Source organism: Apus apus, chromosome 3 (genome assembly GCF_020740795.1).
Source record: "Apus apus isolate bApuApu2 chromosome 3, bApuApu2.pri.cur, whole genome shotgun sequence".
In the NCBI taxonomy this organism is placed as follows: Eukaryota; Metazoa; Chordata; class Aves; order Apodiformes; family Apodidae; genus Apus; species Apus apus.
Genome location: NC_067284.1, coordinates 101,157,029 through 101,176,286, shown reverse-complemented (window position 1 = coordinate 101,176,286; position 19,258 = coordinate 101,157,029). Strand labels below are relative to the sequence as shown.

The 19,258-nt window shown below is 36.5% G+C and overlaps 1 protein-coding gene across 3 annotated transcripts in view; it reads left to right on the top strand.

Annotated features, from left to right (window-relative positions):
* Positions 1 to 13,470, top strand: part of VTA1 (vesicle trafficking 1) — a 36,729-nt gene extending 23,259 nt beyond the window's left edge. For 2 of the 3 annotated variants that reach the window (XM_051613466.1, XM_051613468.1), the window contains exons 6-8: positions 3,829 to 4,002; positions 5,517 to 5,597; positions 12,340 to 13,470. In XM_051613466.1, coding sequence (XP_051469426.1) covers positions 3,829 to 4,002; positions 5,517 to 5,597; positions 12,340 to 12,485 — 401 coding nt within the window. In that variant the 3' untranslated portion in view covers positions 12,486 to 13,470. The remainder of the gene's footprint in view (positions 1 to 3,828; positions 4,003 to 5,516; positions 5,598 to 12,339) is intronic. The other variant, XM_051613467.1, reaches the window with a different exon arrangement.
* The last annotated feature ends 5,788 nt before the right edge of the window (positions 13,471 to 19,258 follow it).

Genomic DNA, 19,258 nt, shown 5'->3' with positions numbered 1-19,258 from the left:
ACACATAAAGGTCACTTGGCCATAGCCCAGGTCATCCAACAAGATTTTATACTAATGGAAAAAATTTAGAATGTAATTTGAAATATGAAAAAGTTCCAAAATGGTCACAGTACAGCCATAGTGAAATACATGTCACCACTTTCATTGCAATGTGTAATATGTATTCTACATTTATATTGCAGAAATCCTTATAGTCCCAACTAGCAGAAAGAACAATGTATGAAAATTTCATGTATTTTTGAGTCTATTTCTCAGCATTGTGGAAAAAAGAAATATATATGTGCCAGTAGAACCTTGCACTGTGCATATTTTAGCAACATCTCAATCTAAAGAGAAAAGTGCGTCAGACCGAGAAAAATAAAATGTTTTTAAAATTAAAATTAATATATTGACCTCTTAATTCTCTGGACTCATTAAAAAGAAGAGTCCAGAGAACCAGAGGAGATGAGACTCCTTAATAATAACAGCAATTTTTCTAGTTTTAAATTTAGAGCTCAGGACCACAGAAGTTAAATCATAATCGGTGGTTCCTTACACTAGACAAGGGAATGCCATTAAACCTGGAGGATCCTCTCTAGGAAAGTATCTTTGAACAGTTGATAATGGGGCCAAGGATATCAGCCTTATTCCACAAAGTCTTGCCTTCAGTAAATAAATAGTTTAAAACAAACTAACAGATAATCTGGGTGTACTGTAGCTCTGAAAAAAAATCTCAAGAGCACATTAATTTCTTATGCTGGAATACAAGCACAAAGGCTGATGAGGTTCCAGGCAAGAAACTCAGCTGGAGCTGAAACAATTGTGTCACTGTTTCACAGTGTGGTATTTCACCATCCTTGAGCAAATCGCAGGGAATTTTAATTTCTAGGTTAGTACTGCTTTATGAGAAATTAATTCTCTAATTCTTCTAGTGTTCATTCCCATTCCCTGGAGAAGATTTGTTTTTCAATAATGTTATGGATGTTGTAACCACAGGACTTAAAAAGTTTGTTGACTTAAATGTTCTTTTCCAGCAGCTTGAATTCCTTCTGTTTAGCACTGCTTTTAAAACTCTTCATGAATACTGCAAGCACATATCTCAAAATGCTTCTAATACTTCAATCTTTCATAAAGAATATTTTAAATATTTACTTTGCAGAAAGAATAGTTGCAATGCTTTGATGACATTTAGGCTCTTTGAACACCTAAGAAGACTTAATTTAAACAAGTTACTTTTATGTTTAATACAGTTTAACATTTGCCAGTTGCATAATGAGCAAGTCAAACAGTTGAGCTTGATTTCTTGATTACATAGGCATGATTAAGAAGTACACTTTTGTGAATTTGCCTCCTACAGGCACTGTTATTAAAGGTGGTCAGCACTTCTGATGCTTTTTTTTCATTGCTTTTTTTGCTTATAATGTTGCCAGACTTTAACCACTTTAGTTCATATCTTCCATGACTAATGTTGCCTACAGCACTGCACTTGTACAGGAGTGACTGGAGACCAAAAAGAGTGAGGAAGTTTGAAGCTGAAACTGGGAAGCTTTTGGAGAAAAGACTGCCATGTAGTACAAGACAGACACACAAGGATGGGACGGGGGCTTGCAGATAGAAGCATAACATGGTTAAGGTTGGAAGAGACCTCAACTTCATCAGGTTCCAACCTTCCTGCTATGAGCAGGGACACCTCACTAGACCAGGCTACACAAAGCCTCATCCAACCTGACCTTAAACACCTCCAGGGAGGGGGCTTCCACAACTCTCTAGGCAACCTATTCTGACCTTACTACCATCATGGTGAAGAATTTATTCCTGATGTCTAGCCTAAATCTCCCCTCTTTCAGTTTAAAACCATTACCACTTGTCCTCTCTGGTGAAATTCCCCTTCCCAGCTTTCCTGTAGCGCCTTCAGGTACTTGAAGGCCGCTATAAGGTCTCCCCAGAACCTTGTCTCCAGGCTGAACAGCCCCAACCCTCTCAGCGTGTCTTCACAGCAGAGGTTCCCCAACCCTTTGGTCATTTTTGTGGCACTTCTCTGGACCCTCTCCAACAGCTCTGTCTCTTTCCTGTGCTGAGGGCTCCAGAGCTGTACACAGTACTCTGGGCAGGGTCTCATCAGAGCAGAGTAGAGGGGCAGAATCACCTCCATGGACCTGCTGGCCACACTTCTTTTGATGCAGCCCAGGATGCAGTTGGCTCTCTGGACTGCATGCACACACTGGCGGTTCATGTTGAGCTTCTCATCTACTACTACCCCCAGGTCTTTGGGACCGCTCTCCAGCCATTTTGTCCCCAGCCTGTATTTGCACCTGGGGTTGCACCAACCCAGATGCAGGACCTTGCACTTGCCCTTGTTGATTTTCATGAGGTTGGCATTGGCCTATGTCTTTAAGAGCCTGAATTACTGATAGCAGCAAGTGAAAGTAGTTTTCACAAGAGTAACATAGAAAATTTTACCATGTGCTGTGTTTTTGTAGTAAATTTTGCTAGCAGTGCTTGACACACCTGACAGAATTTCACTTCTGGATTTCTTTGCTTTTTAATACTTTTAAATAAAGATTATTGGCATTAGACTGTGGATTTGAGGGATTTGTGAATCTGTTTATTAGGATGTTCTGAATGAAAGTATACTACTACAACATGGCACCATACAACAAGAATATATTCCTTAACTGTATATTTAATAAAGTCCAATAAAAATGTCCTAATAACAATACTTCTGATTTTACTCTGCGTTACTGCCTTTTGTTTTAGTAACTAGTATTATGAGTTAAAAGGTGTTTAGTCATTTTTAGTAAAGGTAGTACCTGAACTTTTTCTGGGAGGAGGATATTTTTAATAGTCAACTGTTTAATTATTAAACAGTAGACATGTTTGCATAGTACATAATCATGTATAGTTGAAGATCAGTGTGGATTTCATAAGGAAAAAACATCTCTTTTGCCAGCTCTAAACACGTAGAAGTTTTGTGCTCCTATGTTCATTTTGCTCTATATCAAGAACTGGCTGTTAACAAAGCCATTCCAAAACTATGGTTATTCCACCTGACATTATTTATACAGATGAACACATATAAAGTTAAAGGAAATTAGCTTTTAAAAATGGAACTGAATTCAAATTGAGGAGCAGAAATCAACCATATTTTAAATTAACTGGCTCATCAGCATAATAAAATTGGACCATTAACCTCAAAGCAACATTGAATTAACTAAACCAAAACATTCAGAACATGACTAGATTGAAAAATATGTGTTTTTTGTACATGCTATGGCATATGTTGAACCTCATTACTCTTATAATGCATGATGTACTCCAGCTGGTCCAGATACAGTTATGACTTGGCTAAGGTGAAAGTTCCCCTTTTTTGTTATGTATTTGTTTGTGTAATTGATCTGGGGTGGAAGGATTTGCATTGTCTTTCTTTTTACAAAGAGTTTCAAGGTAAAGTGGGTTTTCCATGTTCTGGTTCATGTTTGTATTAAAATATAAATTACTGCATATTGGTAGTATCTTGTTCAGCTCCTGTGGATGCAGTACGTGGAAGTAGAAGGGATATTACTGATCAGACAACTTACTTATATTCCAGCCTGTAATTACATGATCCTTCAATTTAAACAGAAGAGAACTTTGAAAGTATTTGAGTTTCTAGATCTTTATCCTATGGTATGTTGCCTTTTTATTTTGCCAAATCAACCTTAGGTGATTTGGGTTGATCGATGTTTTATGTGACACTGTGGTGGCAATTTTTCTACTAGCAAAAATTGCAAAGGAGGTTTTAAAAGAAAGACCAAGTTTCAAGTGTTTATACAGAAGAGTTACAGTAATTCCTATTTTGTTTCATCTTAGCAGATGCTGAAAGGGAAGAAGCCGGGTCTTCTCTCCATAGTGGAACAACTCAACCAACATCATCATCTACTTTTGAAGCTAACAACATACCAACTAGTAATTATACTGGTATACATATACCACCAGGTGCCCATGCACCAGCTAACACACCAGCTGAAGTACCTCATAACACAGGTATGTCTGAATCACACCCCAAAAAATCATGCCTTTATTGAGAGGTGAATTCTAGCCCTCTTTTCTATGACATAAAGTAAAATAATTTTTATATATTCTGTGGCAGAAGCAACTCCATACATTAGCATCGTCAATATGCCATTGGAAATACATATATGTTTTTTATGGTTTTTAAAATATGTAATTCATATTTTGGAGCATTTTGCCAGGAGAAATATATGGACTGAAAGAGTGAGTGTTCCTGCAGACAGAATTTTTTTTTTATTCTCTAGAATCATGCATTGCAACATCCATACTGTAAAGCACCATTTGAATCTTTCACTTGATAAATTAAATTCTTTAATTTCCTTTCATATTTAGCTTTCCCTGTGCAGATGGACTGCTGTTCTTTATGTGGGAACATACCCCATGTAGTGTTGCAAATGATACAACACCACTGTAACAGTCATGTCAAATGTACCATTCATACCTTTCTACTATGTGTATTCTGCTTTGTGGTTAGTCTCAGACAATATTATTAATGGAAGTTTTGTCCCTACTACTATTTTGCTCCTACATCCTTCTTATTCTGTGTCATTTTTGGACCAAAATTAAGTTATTGAAAATCAAAAGTTCTTCCCAGTCACTGTATTTTTTTTTTTTTTAAAGTCGTATTATTTGTAAGTACAACTTTTTAACCTCATGTTACGTTTTTGTAATGAAATTTAATGCGACTAAAAAATTAAAAGCTCTTGATTTTAATCCTGTTGATAATTTGATTGTTCAGATATATTTTTATATTACAGAACTTAAGAGATATTCTTGTCATACAGCCCCTCCTTTTCTTTTACATTCTCATTTAAAAAATGCTTCACTCAATGAGAAGTTCAGGATGCTCTTTTTTTCAGCTTTATCAAAGGGAAATCCTTCAGATAGGTGGGTTTTTTTGGGTCTGGGAGGAAGTGTTGTTTTTTATATTCAGCTTGGGTAAATGTTTAGTTCTTTGTTTTTACCAGATCTGAAAATTACAGAATACGTACCTTCTTGGAATACATTATTATTTGCATCATTTATCGTTAACCCTGTCAATCATTCCGTGAAATAACAGACAAGTTAGAGAAGTGATTACACTGTCTTCATACATAGTGATGTAGAAATAAATTTATGTCAGTCTGGTATGTTCCAGACATATACTGCAAAAATACAGTTTGGGATCACTGCAAGTGAGAGTGTCTAAAACATGAATGCAGATACAGGAATGCTTCACAGCATAAAGTACTGTTTCTTCTTCTACCATCACCATTTCCCTTTTAAATCCGTCTAGCTTTTTTATTATAACCAATTGTTTTCAAAAGAATTAGGAAGGAGATAGCTAGCAAGTGTGAAATCCAGGCATGGGACTTTGAAAATATGATAATGGAGTCTCTCTGATTGAGTCATCAGGTTTACCTGTTCTATTTTCTTATTTTGTCTTCTTACTTTTCAAGTCTATATATAAAAATAACCCAAGTCCAATTTTTTGCATTGATTTACAGGAGTGACAAGTAACACCATTCAGCCTACTCCTCAGAATATTCCTCTAGTCGATCCTTCCCTCTACAGTGCTCAGTCTGCAGGTAAGACAGTGGCATTTGTATTGTCTGTACATGGATGTATTGTGTCCTGTGTCTTCTGTGTACTGAAGGAAGAAGTTCAGGAAACTGTGGTTACCTGAATGCTACTTATTCCAAAATTCTAAAAAGAAAGGAGATAATTGAAGCATTGTGCTGCTAAGAGCTTCTGAAAACTTTGCTACAACATATGATTAGTGTTGTCAAAGTAACTTTTTTGAACCAATAAGCTAGCGTTGTGTTGGGCTTTTGATTAATATTTCTGCTTCTCAGATGAGATTCTAATGTACTTAGCAAAGGCTATGTTCCTTATAGCCTTGCTAAATTGTATTTTTAATAATTAGTAGACATTCCATTCACTTCAAATTTCTTGTACAGGGTCAGTACATAAGTTATGTATTTATTTTATTAACTAATCATTACATTCTAGCTGATAGTATATATAATTGATGCTTTAAATTTCAGTTCTAGACACAGTCAAATGTTGCCCATTGTGATTATGGAGTTTAGATAAGTATATTCTTGCATATTGTAACTTAGAAATATTTAGGTAGAAATTTTAGTTTATTGTGTTGTTGAAGAGGGTGTCTATGTTAAATACGAGCTTTACTGGAAAAGAATTGTTGATTCAATAAAATGCTATGATAGGCATTCAGTGTTTAGTTTGATTTTAGTCTACTGTCATAAGAATACTTAAGGATGTGTCCATCTTAATATATTAGGAAGCCATTTTTGCAGAAGATGTCTAAAAAAGATAAAAATAACAAAATTTACCTTTGATAGAGACACATTAACCTTTAGTATTCTCTTAAAGAGCAGAAGTCACATCCTATGGTTTGCCTGACATTACTGTAATGTCTTACGTGACAACTCATTTTATTGAAAACAATGCCTCTGACCTGCAGCTGAACCATTTAAACTTGTTTTGGGGGCTGTTGTTGGGGTTTCAATAACTCCTTAACCAATACAGCTAAAGACTTTACTTCAGCTTTACCATTTGGAAGGCAAATTTTGTGTTGTTTGGCAGCAGAGCTTTCATATTTAACCAGCTTATCATGATCTTCTAGACAGTCATTCAAATAGGTTTTTGGATAACTGCTCTGGAAATTTTAGTCATCATTGTTTCTAGATTTGAATGTTTAATTCTAGTTGTCAAAAATGTCATAATTTGGGTTTAAACTTTAATTCTTCATTAAGTATTAGAAGTTCTATTATTCAATATCTGGATGGTATCAGTACAATCAGCATTGCTCCCTCTAGCCACTTACCTGTGATAACCTGATTTAGTAAGTACCTAAATATAAATAAAAAGGAATTGAGTTAATTAAGATACCCTGTGTTTGTGAGAGTTCATAACTACAGTCTTGTAATTAAAAGATTAAGACCCTTGCTAATCACAGTGATGAATCTCTAACTTGATCTAACCTGAATATGTGCATGTCTGTCTTCCTTCTCTGTGCATCTCGTGTCACAACCAGTCTGGGTCTTGCAACAACTTAAAGTGTTACATTCTTATGAGGGAATTTTGCAAAAGTGCAGCCAAAGAGGTGATACAGCTCATACAGATCCTCAGTTCTGAAAGCTTAGACAATATGCTCTCAGGTATGCAGGAGTCTGAGAGGGCATAAGGAATACCTCAGCCAGTAGTGATACAGTAACAGTTTTGTTTGCGTGTATACAATTAAGAAACTCCAGAGCAATGGAAAGTGTTTGTCCTTGCCTGTCACCATCCTGTGATGCATGCCTAGTCATTACCCAGAGCATCCTCCCTTCAGCTGTACCTGCAAGCGTAATGGCAGGTACTGTTCTTCTCTATGCTGCTGAGGAGCCCTTTTTATGCCAACAGTACTTTGTTCCACAATATCCTTGTTCCCTGACCTGTGAGTAGATTTAGAAATGCCTGTATTTCCGAGTGAGTGTACTAAACAGTGGGACCCAGGATCCCTCCTCGGTTCCTGGGTTGCAATATGTATGTATTGGGGCTAGATTCTGGATGTGTATCGAGGTTAGACTTTGGTATGCACCATTCCTGTGGAACTGAAGTTTACTTTGGATGAGTTAGAGGGATCAGTGTTGCCCTCCAGTAGACCCATAGAGCTAGTATAGTGCAAAGTATACTTGCTCCACAATTTAGACACAATGTCCGTGTCTATACTAATAAATTAAACATGCCTGTAAATATTTGACACTGAGAACAGCTGGCACAGACCCACTCACATCCATACTATTAAACTTTTAAACCTTATAAACAAGGTACTTTGTGAAGGCTGCCAATATTGAATGGTCTCTAACTTGCTCTGACCGCAAGTCATGCCCAGGAATTGTTTGGGAAAGTGCTAGCGTGCGTGGGCCAAAACCATACTGAATTCTGTTCCAGCAGTTTGACAGTGTAGACAGTCAACTTTTGAGTGTTGAGACACATTCCCTGGCACTCATGAATGTACTAGTATAGGCATAGCCAAACAGGATATTCCACATATTCCTGCAAGACCCTTTCTGGTAATAAGAGCAAATGTATATTTTAAAATAAATTATATATTTTCTTTCCTTCCCATAACATGGGGAGAAGTAAATTGATGTTATGATGGGAGATAAACTTTTGCTGGAGGAGGGTGGAGTATTTTCTCAAAAGTAAATTAAGTTAAAATAATAGTATTCTTTTGATTTTAGTCAGAATGAATCCTTCAATAATTGTCCTGTCCTGTGGGAACAGGTTTCAGAGTTTAACATTGAATGTGTCAAATCTTATGCAGTTAAGCATTGGGTCATGTCTCTCACAACAAAATGTAGAGATACACAGCAACTTTGTATAATGTGTACATGCACTTCTCTGATGTAGTTTGCTTGAAAAAATTACCCCTAGATTTTGCTAACACTAAATGCATTCATGGTTGTGCTAAACAGAGTTTTTATAAGATCCTCTTATATTATCACATGCCTTGCTTCCACAGGTGACACAGTATAGAGAAATTATTTGTCCATTCCAGTTGTGTGTACTAATGTTTGATTTTCTACACAGATAATAGAAATAATAATTTGATATTTCATATATGATTTTGTGATCTTAAGAAGGATTCATATTTCAAATATCTTAAAAGTCCTTTAACAAGAAAAAAGAGCATCTTGTTTCAAATCATTTTGGTTACCTTTGCCATCACTGTTTTTATACACCAAGTTGTCTCATTAAACTGTTCTTAAATCAGCTGCCTTGTGTTTGGGCAACTTCATGAAAAGGAAAAACCTCTGATAGATAGAAAAGGATACCAGAGAGAAGCAGGTATATCATAATACCTGCTGTGGGTGTGAAATACACATTATTTTAATTCTAAAAGTGTTTTTTTCCAACATGCTCTTCAGCATCTCTAGTCAAATTGCCCTTTCGTTTTCACTTTGTGTTTTTCTTAACATAAAAGAATCATGCTTGTTGGCATTAGTGACGGATTCACTTTGTGTCTGTTATGTATCCATACTAAGTATAACTACTGTGCTAATAATTCCAGATTAACACTGAAGCAGCTTTTTTTCAGGATAAATACAGAGTACTTTTCCCATCTCAATGTTGTTGGGCTTTTTTAGAGCTCAGAATCACAGGATGGTTGAGGTTGGAAGGAACCTCTGGAGGTTCCTTTCTGGTCAAGCAGAGGATACTGTAAAATGGCTTTCTCAAGACCATGTTCTTTGTGTCTTCCCTGCCTCTGCACCATCCCCATGGTTTACTTCGCAGCACTGAAGGAAGAAGTTTGACAAAAAAACTTCACTGTTAATTAAAAAGACAGCTTTTTAATGTCTCTGGGGACAGAGACTTCATAACATCTCCTGGTGTCTTGTGACAGTGCTCAGTCACCCTTACAGTAAACAGTGCTTCCTGATGTTCAGATAGGACCCTCCTGTGTTTCAGTTTGTGCCCATCACCTCTGGTCTTGCCACTGGACACCACTTGAAAAGAACCTGGCTCCATTCTCTTTGCACCCTCCGTTCAGGTGTCCACATCAATAAGATCCCCTTGAGCCTGAACAGTCCCAGCTCTCAGGCTCTCATATGAGAGATGGTCATATCCCTTTATCGTCTTTGGCCCTTTGCTTGTCTCTCCAGGCTGTCAGTTTCTGTCTTGTACTGGGGAACCCAGAATTGGACACAGTGTTATTCCAGGTGTGGCCTCATGAGCCTTGGAAGTGCTCCAAGTCCTGGTTGGATGGGGCTTTTAGCAACCTGGCCTAGTGAGAGGTTGCCCCCCCCTCCCATGGCAGGGAGGTTGGAAGTAGATGATATTTCAGGTCCCTTCCAACACAAACCATTCTATGATTCTATTCCCACCTCCATACACTTGCTGGCAACACTCTTCCTTAGCAGCCCAGGATGCCATTAGCCCTCTCTGCCACCAAGGCACATTGTCATCTTGTGAACAAATTGGTGTCTACCAGGACTCCCAGGTCCTTTTCTGCAAAGCAGTTTTACTTTTCTCTAAAGCTTCTTAACTCCTAGAATATTTTAACTGAAGTCAGTTACTAACTTTTGTGTTATAACTTTGATGTAGATACAGGCATTAAAGTTTTGTTTCAAAAATAATTTGAAAACTTAAGAACACTTGAGCTGTTTTATTTATATTCTGCTTGTCCATTGAAAGGTGCTGACTTCAGTAGAAGCTGAGGCCCCTGATCAAAAGATCAACACACTTACTGTGTAAACTTTGGTTTATAAATTTAAAATTGTTAACTTTTTTCCCCTTAAGTTATGTCATAATGGCATCTGAAGTAGATTTTGTAATAAAGAAGGCTTTATGCCAACAGAACATTAATAGAGTTCATACTGTAAAAATAAGATTAGACTGGTGAATTTAGGCTTCCTTCCAATAAATTAGTTGAATACTGGACTGATGCCTTGGCCAGTTTTTAAAGAATTATTTTGTAGTTTCTTTTGGCATCATAGCGTAAAGCCACTTTGAGGGGAATTAGCCTTTTTAGTTTCCTAAAGATGTTCAGTAATGTAGTTGCAGATTGACCCCAGCTGCTTTTAGTCTGAGACTTTAAGTTACAAAATAACCTAAGTGTGTGCCTGTGTTTATGCACTCCCTCAGGTGTATTTACTCATGTGTATGTATTTTAAGGGATTTAATGTGGCTTTGCTTATTCAGCAGTAAACTAATACACATTGCAATAATAATAAGCACACTAAGCTATTATATGCCTCAATATTCAACAGTTACCTTGTGGTTATATTTATTTCTTGAATGAAAAATAAGTAAACTTCTAGAGTGTATTTTAAAAATCTATAAATTTAATCTAAAGAGCACCTACCCTTCTGCTTTTTAGTGGGGTAGGATTGTTTTGAAATCCAGCAGACCAGTCTAGTTTTTAATACTCCCAGGTCTTCCATTTTATTTGTTCAAAAGCTGTTCTTAAATAATAAGATTGGCAAAAGGAAAAGCAAATATAATAGACATTTTCTGATAAGAACTGAGATTCTTTAGTAAACGTTCCCACAGTATTACTAACTACGGTTTTATTTTGAAAGAAAGGGTTCCTTCTAACTGGAATTGTACCATTAAAAATGCATGTAAATGTAGTCATATCCTTGCTTAAAATCCAAACGCTGTACTTATAGTGCTAAATCTTTGTTCAATCAATTTTATATAAAATATTTGGTGCACTTTAAAATGCATTTTTTCTTAATCTATGAAATGAGTTCATTGCTTATAAGATGCTATGTGGGAAACCTATTTAAATAAATACATACTTGTTTAGCATTGCATATAATTATCTGTGTCCATAAAAATCACTTTTTTACAAGTTAAGTTGTTCAGAAAGAACATGAATAAAGGTTTTATAATTTATCCATAGGTTATTGGATTGGCATGGGATTAGTCTTAAAACTCCCCAGTGAATTTGTGAGCAGTAGGACAGACGGGGACATAACTGTGCTTTATTTTATGCATACATCAGTGATGCTGTTTGCATATTAAATCTTCTGTCAGTTAGGGCATAAGTCCCTATTATGCTTTCTAGAAGGCTGAATGGCGTGTGTGTGAGCACTACAGAATTCCCAATATTTTAACTTATGTTAGGAAAATATTCTGATCGATAAATTATAGTTAATTGATTTAGACTATGAGAATATTTTTTGCTAGTGTCCTCTGGTATTACAAAAATGGGCACATTTAATGAGATCAGTCTTATTTTCAGTCATCTTACATAAAATTGGAAACATAAACATTACTTGGACAAAACTGAAATATAAAATGTACAAAAAATACCAGGGAGAGATGTGTCTGCATTTTGAAAAGTTATTCCAGTTGAGAAGAAACAGTTTCTAGCTATGAATTATTCCTGAAGAAGAAAGTAGTCATACTGTAAAGACAAAACCCACTGTCCATGTTTCTTGCAGATTGTATTGTGATTACAGCTAACTTACTGTCTTTAGAAAGCTCCCCTTTGCTGCATGAGATGAAGAGCAGATCTTTCTGAAAGGTATTGACTTACTTTTGAAAGGCACTGGGTCATACAAATACCAGTGTTTAGAAAGGCCCTCTTACATTTTTGAAATGCCAGCAGCAGAGAAATTAAACATTATAAGAGTGGAAAGAAAAATTAAGAGAAGAAGCACCATAGCTTGGTCTTTATGATATTACCACAGGTAGTCGCCTAGTTTTCTTAGTATCACCACAAATACAAGTAAAACACATAAATTATGTGAAAGGAAGCCTCAGTCAGATTTCTTTTGTAGTAACTTTGTAATACTTCTGTTTTTGCAGGGGAAGTCCGTTTGACTCCAGAGGACTTTGCCAGAGCTCAAAAATATTGCAAATATGCTGGCAGTGCTTTGCAGTATGAAGATGTGAGCACTGCTGTGCAGAATCTCCAGAAGGCCCTCAAGTTACTGATTACAGGCAGAGAATGAAGCCTTTATCCAACAGATTCATGTATTTTGCCTAAAGAACTAACAGCTTGTTACTGTACCTGTTAGGGGAGCTGAGTTATATGGAAGTTCTCAATCCCATCACCCACGACAGTGAAATCACTGCTTCAGTGTCAGATTAGCAATTAATGGTACAGTAGGAATCTCTGTTTTCATTCTACAAACAGTGAAGCTAGAAACATGAATGCAGTGGCTTGATGTAAGCAGAATACTGAGGAAAGTGCTGAGAACACTGCTCAAGAGTTAGAATTCATCTTGTAATATTTAGGTTATCTGAATGGGATAATCCTGAGTCTAGGAAACTTGAGCATAACAATTTCTGTCAAAGTTCTACTGATTTTATTATTTCAAACAATTGTTTAATAAGTATAATAGCTTTAAAATGGTAACTAAGATTATTGCTCTCCTTCTTAAATGAGAGCATGTGAGACAGCTGACAGATCCATAATGGAAGGGACTTTTTTCTATACATAAATTATTTGGGTATTATCCAAGATTTAAGTCAAAGTTGAGGGAAACTTGAGGACATTCGTATTTAATTTTAAAATGTGCTGGAAGAAACATCTCTTGATACTTCTGAGCTAGTCATTTATATTGTACTCCAACCTAATCCACCACAACTGTATGGACTGCTACATGTATTCCTGATTATTGTTCTTGCTCCTTTTGTGTGAACACTTACAATTTTGTATATGTATGGGTAATTAAGAGAAAGTACTAATATTTATCAGAGATGATCCTGAAAGCAGAGGCAGAGATTCTAAACAACTTTTAGGGAGGTTCATAACTGTCCCACCTTTTTAAGAGACTGAAAAAAGGCATGTTTTTCAGCTGTTAAGGCAGTATAAGTTCATCTCTGGTATTAGTATCGTAGAGCTTTGTATTTCCAGCTAATATTCTTCCTGTCTGCTTTGTTGTGGAGACTTTTTTGCACTTAGGATTTAATTAAAATATCTTGGAAACTGAATTTTGAGTCTTTATGAGGTCTGCCCTTGCAATTATAGAGCTCTTGATTTTTAAAATTGTATCCATGCTGTTTAAAAGAAAGAGTAAGTAGTCTTTTAACTGATGTGACTTAATAGTTTAGTACACCATAAGGCATGATTTATCTAATAGTTTTGGTGACATATTATCTGACCTTTCTTTCCAAGCTGCCGGATCAAATCCATGTATTCTTTATAGCTGCACTGTTTTGCAGTGACTAAAATGTTTGATATTCGAAGCAAAAAGATGAGAAAATCAAACATAAGCATGCTTTAATGTTTAGCTGGACATATCCTATTAACAGTGTAGAGTCTGTCAGCAGGTTTGAAAAAGGTGGTAGGAAAGTTGTAAATTTATTATTTAGGCTGGGTGGAGAATCGATTCAGAACAGCCCTGAGGGAAAGGACTTGGGGGTGCTGGTTGATGAGAAGCTCAACAAGGGGCAGAAATGTGTGCTTGCAGCCCAGAAAGCCAACCATGTCATGCTTCAAAAGAAGAGTGGCCAGAAGGTCAAGGGAGGTGATTCTCCCCCTCTACTCTGCTCTCATGAGGCCCCACCTGGATTACTGTGTACAGCTCTGGAGCTATCAATATAAGAAGGACATGGAGCTATTGAAGCAAGTCCAGAGGAGGAACATGAAGATGATCAGAGGGCTGCAGCACATCTTCTGTGAAGACAGGCTGGGAGAGCTGGGTTGTCCAGCCTGGAGAAGAGAAGGCTCTGGGGAGACCTTATAGCAGTTTTCCAGTACCTGAAGGGGGCCTACAGGAGGGACTTTTTATAAGGACATGTGATGATGGGACAAGTGGTAATGGCTTTAAATCAGAAGAGGAGAGATTTAGGTTAGACATTAGGAAGAAATTCTTTAGTGTGAGGGTGGTGAGACACTGGAACAGGTTTCCCAGAGGGGTTGTGGATGCCCCATCCCTGGAAGTGTTCAAGGCCAGGTTGGATGGGGCTTTGAGCAACCTCGTCTAGTGGGATGTGTTCCTGCCCATGGCAGGAGGGTTGGAACTAGATGATCTTTAAGGTCCATTCCAACCTGAACCATTCTGTAATTCTGAAGCATTTTAGTTGACTGAGGTTTAATAAATAGATGGTATTGTTTGTGTTGATTTCTGATATGGGATAGAATGCTAATCTGGGAAGTGATATGGATTAGATATTGTTTTGGGAAATTGAGCATAAATCAGTCTGAAACTTTTTTACAATGCTGTACAGACCTGGGCAATAAGCCTGTGTTTTCTACAGTGCTTCATGCCAGACAGGTCCCTCTCTTCAGTATCAAACTGAATTACTGTAAACTATTCCATGTATATTATTCTGGTATTGCATTGTGGTTAGAAAAGCTGCTTTTCAGTTGAAAGAAGGATGCAGAACATTATATAGAAATATATATATATATTGCATTGCTATAAAAAATCAGAAGTTGCTTTCATTTGGGCATCATACTGCTCTTTACTAGTACTAGCTTTAGTCCCCAGCACTTTAAGGAGGAAAGTCAGTTTTCCTGTTTCCATTTATAAAATAATTAAAAGAACTTTGAGGCTTTTGTATTACATAGAAAAACAAGCAAGCTGTTATATAATACTGCATTAATTTGAGGCTTTCAATTCAAATGAGGGGTTTTTTGGTGATTGAGTGATATGCAATGGAAGCATGTGACTAAGAAGGTTGCAAACAAAACAAGTATTTTCTTAAAGTGTATAAAAGTATGTATCTTGACCATAATTATGTTGAACCTCTAAGCTTCTGTAGGAAACTAGGTAATCACAAGGGAAAGAGCGGTAAACAATGAAAGAGCCATAAGCAATTTTCTTGGGTGATCATTTACAAAAGTGTAACCTTCTTCTAATTACAGAGAAATTAAAATAAGTGTCTCTGAGAGGAATGGAGATGAAAATGCTAATACAGAAGTTCAAGAGTTTCCTAGAGAAGCGATCATGGCATCCTTTCTGAAAATAAATTAATGTTTAGAAGTTTTGTTATATAAAATTCTCATGAATTCCTTAAAATTAAACATATTCTAATACTGACCTTTAGACCACAATACCTGAATTAGCATATTGAATTTTATTGTGCATAGAATTATTTTGCTCTGGTAATTTATTTTTTAATTGAGAAGTTTTGTAACAGCCCATCAGACCATGTTTGAAGCCACTTCTTTAAGCTGCTAACATTTAATGCAACAGTATTTATGATCCAACTAATGCCTAAAGTAAATTACAGGAAAACTTTTCGATTCCATTAAATGTAGCCTCTGGGACAGTTCAAAAAGTGTACATATTTGAAAATGTCAGGAGAATGTGGGTAGATAGCCTGTAATCATTCCAAATTGGAATTTCTGGTAGCAATGGAATTTATGGCCCCATTGTTAAACCTTCTGAGAACTTCAAGTGTTGACTGATTGATTTTACTGCTGCTCTGAATGATGAAGTATCAACCCACAGCTCCTCTTAAACCAGTTCCCAACATGTACAAGTACAGTATTAAATAAAGGAGAGTGCCATTTTTTTTGCACATTACATCTGATTTTTTCTTCATTATGAAGAAGCCCACATGCTAGTTGGCCTTTCTCCTTTGGATGATGAGTTCCCAATCTTCTCAGTCTTGCTTTAGAAAGGAGAAAGAAGTGTTTTCTGTCAGATATTCTGTGTTCAGTTTTGCTATTTATGTAAGCTAGAATTTTAGTGACTGTTCAGCATTTTGCTGTTAAAAGTTACTGTCAATGTTAAAAATCTTTTGGTATTAATGTTTTTGCAGTTCTTTATACTTTCACCTCTTTGCAGGGAAAGTTCCATATTATATTTCAGGATTCCTACAGAAGTCTTTGAAAAGTGGTGCACAGCAGGTAATTGTTTATGAAATGGTGAAGATTTTTTCAAAGGTGCACTACTTGGATTTGCTAGCACTGGAGATGTTCTTTTCAAGTTATTGCCATCATTGCAGGTGGAATTTTGAAGAATGTCCTTTATAAGTGGAGTTTCAGAAGCATAAAGTTATGATAATATTCTATAATGTGATTGCAATTGTAGTGTTTGATGCTCTGTAATACCTGCAAGAAATTAGCAACAGGGAAACTTACTGTCTGAAGTAGGATTAAGGGGGTGTGGTGGTGATGGCGTGTGTGCAGACGTGTCTGTGCATTGATAATAAGATGCATGTGAGTTCAGCGGTGGGCTGTAAGAATGCCTTCCAAAACACATAATGAGCACCTTGTTTACAAGTATTGGGAAAATGTCAGACACAAATATATAGGTACTGCTGACAAATATTGTTCTTAATGCTAAACTTTAAACGTATAGTTCCAAAAGTTAGCTTTTAATTGTGCGGGATTCCAAATGAATGATCTTTGATTTCAGCAGTAAAATAGGAACCTGGTGCAAAAAGAATGGGAACACAAACTTAGAAAAAGTTAGATTTACTAAAGATCAAAGATAGTTTCTGTTATTGCAAAGTCTTTGTGGTAATGTTCCCGTTGAGATTGGAAAGGGCCCTTACATAGTTATTTCTTTCTTTTAAAATGTCCTTTGTTGCACAGTTTATGGAATTAGAGCCTGAACCTGGATATCTGGATCCAGAAGACCTGAAGTTTGGTGCTAAGTTTCTGAACCAGTAATGTATCCTGATACTGACTGCAGCTGTTCTGGGAAAAGGAGCAATGCTTTTTCTTACTGCGTTGTCACCTTTCAGTGCAGAGAGGATCAGAAAAAATATGAATTTGCATTAGATATTTCACTATCAGCAAGGAGGTGTTATCTTGCCAGCAGACCTGGTTTTGGTTTACAAGAGTATTGAAACGGTTTGATCATAGAGATTGTTCTGAATGTAATGCCCTGTTAGAGTTGTTGACTGATTTCTTTAGAACCTTGAAAGAGATGAGAAGGAAGCTTGAGCTTATAACAAAAGATTACAGAGAGATAGGAGGGGTGGGGAGGAGCACTAAAATAACAAAAACCCCCACTTTTTTACTGCAAACTGGGAGAAGTGAGTGTTATAGCACTGGCAAACATTAACCTAGTTGAGGAAATGGTACCAGAGACTAAGTCTAGCTCTAAAAGGGAAAGAAGAAAGTACAAGTTGACAGCATTCTGAAAATGGAGAGAAGCAGATCTTCTCATCCTTGGAAGCTTTGCACTCTTTAAATATGTAATATTTTTTAAACAATTAGTCATTTTAATATGGCCTTTCTGGAAAACTTGGGAGACTGCATTAAATAACTGTATGATATCTGCAAAGAACTATAGAGTTCCATATTTGTCCTAACATGCTGTCACCTGATTTGGTGTTTCTGCCCTTTTTTGATTTGACTCCCCTTTTTCACTGTGTATTTATTCTGTGGTGTTCCCATAGTTAGAGGTTGTTGTGGTTGAATACAATGCTGAGTATGAGTGATAGCCCACATGTTCAGACATTCTCGGGTAATTTAGGAAGATTAACAGTTCTGGGTTTTACTTGGTGTGTGCTATGGAGAAAAATTTAGTGGCTGTACTTACCTCCTGAGCTTCAGAGTCTCCTTAGCAGGAGTATTACTACAATATTTATCAAAGGCTATGTGGAAGTTAACTCTACTCAGAGCCATATTCCCAGTCAGAGCCTGACTAACTGATCTCTGGGAGTTTGAAGACCTCCAGCTAAGCAGCTGGTGAAATTGCCAACTTTTCCGTGCCTCACTTAACCCATCTGTAATTTCTGGCTTCTTTACATTTAACATTTCTTAATACAGTTGGGATTTTTGTAGTTCTGACAAGTAATGACAAGACAGTGGTTGATTATGGTATCAAGTTCCCAAAATAAATAAGAGTTTTTAGGAGATACAGACTAAAGTATTAAAGTTTTCATATTGTATATTAAAGTATTAATATGCAATGAGAACAGAAGAAATGGACAAAAAACTTCATAGGATAATTTAGAGGACAATGGGGAGGAATGAGGAGATCTGAGATATGGAGTTAGTGTAGTAAGTCATGGGAAGGAATTAATACAGAGTGGTAATATCTAATCCAAGTCCTAAAATGTTGGATTATCACAGAACCAGCATAACCTTCATTTTGGAGTACTGAAATAAGTATAAATCCAGTAAGAAGAATTTTTAACGGACCTGTAATTTCACAGTTAGTATTTTACAGCAAAAGAACAACAAAAAAAGCAGTAGTGACTTGAACTTCAAACATGGGTAAGATTGCATATAGTATGCTTTCTCCTAGCGCTTCCATTCTGCCCATTGCCCCAGGTGGTTTGAGACACTTAGGTTTTTAGAAAATATGATTAATTTAATTTACTTAAAATGATGTAATGCTTGACATAAGGCTCCGAAAATACTTGGGTGGAAATTGATCAACGTGAGAATTGAAAGATGGATTAAAGCTGGTGGAAAAAGAGATTGCAGTGAATTACATACTATTTTCAGGATGGAAATGGACAGAGATTAGCCCAGGGATACATCCTGTTTCATATATCAGTGACTTAGGTTGAGATCACCATCTAAGTTACATGTAATTTGTGGATGGATGAAGTTGGGAGGTACTTTTAAGTACTGCAGAGAACTGGGAAAAATTCTGACTTGGACTGAAGGACTAGAATGGAGTGAAACTGAAAGCACAAAATGCAAAGTCACTTGGGTTCTAACAAGAGAATATTTTAAAATAAAAATTAGGATGCTCAAGCTGAAGTAATTCTGATCAGCCTCACCTCATGTATGTTTTTTTGTGACTGTGGAAGGATATCCACAGTCTGCATGTTTCTGACTGCAGACACCTTTCAAACTTAC